At 51.8% G+C, this 3,048-nt stretch overlaps 1 protein-coding gene across 1 annotated transcript; it reads left to right on the forward strand.

Annotated features, from left to right (window-relative positions):
• The first annotated feature begins 341 nt into the window (after nucleotides 1–341).
• On the forward strand, nucleotides 342–2,257 carry LOC132263755 (zwei Ig domain protein zig-8-like). Its single transcript, XM_059763698.1, has 2 exons — nucleotides 342–818; nucleotides 1,571–2,257. The coding sequence occupies exons 1-2, from the start codon at nucleotides 419–421 to the stop codon at nucleotides 1,978–1,980; spliced, it is 810 nt and encodes a 269-aa protein (XP_059619681.1). The 5' UTR covers nucleotides 342–418; the 3' UTR covers nucleotides 1,981–2,257.
• Nucleotides 2,258–3,048: the final 791 nt, after the last annotated feature.

Here is a 3,048-nt window from a genome sequence, read left to right on the forward strand (position 1 = left end):
AAATTGTGCCGAATAAATGAAATCAGACAAATGTTGTGACAATTCGGCGAATTCCACATTCAGTCCGGCCTATCAGCTTCTGTTCCACATGACAAAGACTTCCTCTCGGCACAATTTTGGGCTCATTCAATTCCACATGCAGAGATAAAAAGCACAAATTTGGCAAGACAACAGGCCACCGCGTCATAAGATTCACCACGATGAGCCTCACGGAGGGGTGCGCCTTTCCAGCGCCCCGCTGGAAGGGCGGCCGTGCGCAGGTTCCGTCCAGCGTGGCGTGGAGAGGCTGGCCCGCGAGCAGAGTGAGCCAGCGTCGTCAGTCGTGCCGCATTTCCCGGTGGAGCAGCAGAGCTTCGCCTCCGCGCCTGTGACAGTGAGTGAGCGTGATGGTGAGTGACCCGCGCCCGCGGTAGGCGTCATGCGACGCATCGCGGCCCTGCTGGCCGTCCTGGCGCTCGCGGCCGCCGAGGCCTCGCTGATGGGCTTCGAGGAGAGCGTGTGGGAGCAGCCGCCGTACTTCGACGACGCCACCGTGCGCGAGGTGACCGCGGCGGCCGGCTACCCGGCCATGCTGCGCTGCCGCGTGCGCAACATCGGCGACCGCGCCGTGTCGTGGATCCGCCGCCGCGACCTGCACATCCTGGCCATCGGCATCATGACCTACACCAACGACCCGCGCTTCCAGGCCGAGCACTCCGAGGGCTCCGACGACTGGACGCTGCGGATCCGCGCCGCGCGCCCCGCCGACTCCGGCGTGTACGAGTGCCAGATCTCCATCGACCCCAAGATCAGCCTCGGCATCCACCTCAACGTCGTGGGTGCGTGTCCACTTACAGTTTTGTAGTTCAATGCGTACGCAACAGATTTCAATCTCACAGGCTTTTGGTCAGGTGAATAAACTCTGGGCGTAACGGACAGAGTTCAGCTTTCAGGGTCCGGAAAATTTTGTTCAAATACCACAGAAGCGATTTTCCATGAAATAGTTGAAAATATACGCATGACTGCACACTCAGAGTGTCTTTTGATTGATAAATTCAATCTTTCGGCAAAGGCACAATCTAGAATTCTTTTATACACATAAGAATTTCTGTGTTGCTTCCTACAACATTTTCATTTATGGTTTCAGTACATACTTTTGTAATGCAAATTGGCTAAATTATCACGATATTTCTAGTGCCTAATTAATTTCTTTGCTGAGCAATGATCAAACATTTTCTCAAATGTATTTAATCTTACGCTGTTGCGCATTTTTAATAAACGACGCAACCTTGAGTACAACTTTACATATATATTTCGCTATATACAGCCAATGAATTATTGTATTTTACTGGAGAACAAAATTTCTGACTCTTATATTGAAAGAAGTAAGAAAAAAATGAATTTTTACAAAAGTTATTTAGATTATCAGAGTAATCGTGCTGCTAAAAATAGACGCAAAACTGAAATCGTAGTCACAGATTTTTTTTTTTAATTGTTTAAGAATATTCCAGGGGCTCAAATTTTACGTATAATCAGACCAAAAACTCCATACACATCCTGAACCTTCTCATGTTCTGATTCCCTCTTGCAGCGAGTCAGGCGCGCATTCTGGGCAGCCGCGAAGTGTTCGTGCGCGGCGGCAGCGACGTGAACCTCACGTGCGTGGTGGAGGCTGCGCCAGCGCCCATCGAGCTGCACTGGGCCAGAAACGGCCGGCCGCTGGACTTCTCGCGGCGCGGCGGCGTCAGCGTCCTCACGGAGCGGCGCGTCCGCACGAGTCAGCTGCTCATGAGCCGCGTCTCGACGCGCGACGCCGGCAACTACAGCTGCTTCCCGTTGGGCAACAGCGCCACGGACGCGGCCAGCGTGCTCGTGCACGTGATTAAGGACGAGAACAGTGCCGCCATGCAGCACGAGTCGTCCGCGCCGCCGTCGGAAGCGCACAATGTGGCGCTGCTGGCGACGGTTGTCGTGATTGTGAGCCAGTCGGTGGCCAGGTGATAATTGAGGTGGAGGCTGCACAAAGGCAAAGCCGATGACGAATTGGGCAAATTGTTGCTGACGCCTGACTCCGAAGGCCTCCTCATCACCCCGCGACGCGTGGCTCCGGCGGATCCGCGCGAGAACGCCTCTGTTGCACGTGAATGGTCGGTTTTATTTTCGGTGACGCAGCAGAAAGTGCACAAAGACGGTGTAAGGTGAGGAGGAAGAGCGCCAGAAAGGGCGCGATATAGAGAGAAAAGAGTAATAAATAAAGAAACTGTTGAAAATGTGGAAAGGGGAGATTTTCCTTCACCCGCTCAGTGACCACCCCCAAGGAGAGGAAGATGGAAGGAACCGTCGGAGCGCTAAATACATTCTGCCAACAAATTTCATTGCATGAATAATCGGAGTAATTAATGCCTGTGAAGCGTTCCGTACCCTTGTAAACAAATAAATAACACGGAATGGGATCAGTTTTAGCGCCTCCCGTCGAGACGCCCGCCATGAGTTGGGTCCCTCATTAAATCGTGAACAAGGAGCACCGCTGGGATGCCCAAGAAGTGGATAAATGGCGATTCCGCCCCTGCGCGCCATCCCCAATGCAGCTTTCAATTAAGTAACCGTCCCGGCGAGGACGCTCTCCAACCTGCGGTCACAGGACGAAACTTTTTGCACTCTGTGGGAAGCGGAGAACTTTCACCCCGAGATTCTTGCGTCAGCCAGTCAAGAGTGTGTCATTTTCATTCTACAAGATCCCCAGCAGCAATTTCCATCCACCTCACGAGGGTGGATCACCGAAATCTCCTTTTCCAGCGCCTCACACCTTCTCATTTTGCTAAATTTCACAAAAGTTTCCCATTGGAAGTCCTTGAGGAACTTTTTGATTCAATTGAAGACACGACAGTGAGTTTCTCGCTCTGAATAACCGCGGTGAAAAACGATAATATTCTGCAAGTTCCTCCAGGGATCTCAACTTCGGAAGCCACATTGTCTAACTTATGCCTTTTTCCATATGTGTCGCTTCTATTAGTGTCAAACAGTTGATAATGAAGCCTTTCATTCCTTTCGGATCATTCTCGAGAGGAC

The sequence above is a fragment of the Phlebotomus argentipes genome, unplaced genomic scaffold, assembly GCF_947086385.1.
Source record: "Phlebotomus argentipes unplaced genomic scaffold, Phlebotomus argentipes genome assembly contig_39, whole genome shotgun sequence".
In the NCBI taxonomy this organism is placed as follows: Eukaryota; Metazoa; Arthropoda; class Insecta; order Diptera; family Psychodidae; genus Phlebotomus; species Phlebotomus argentipes.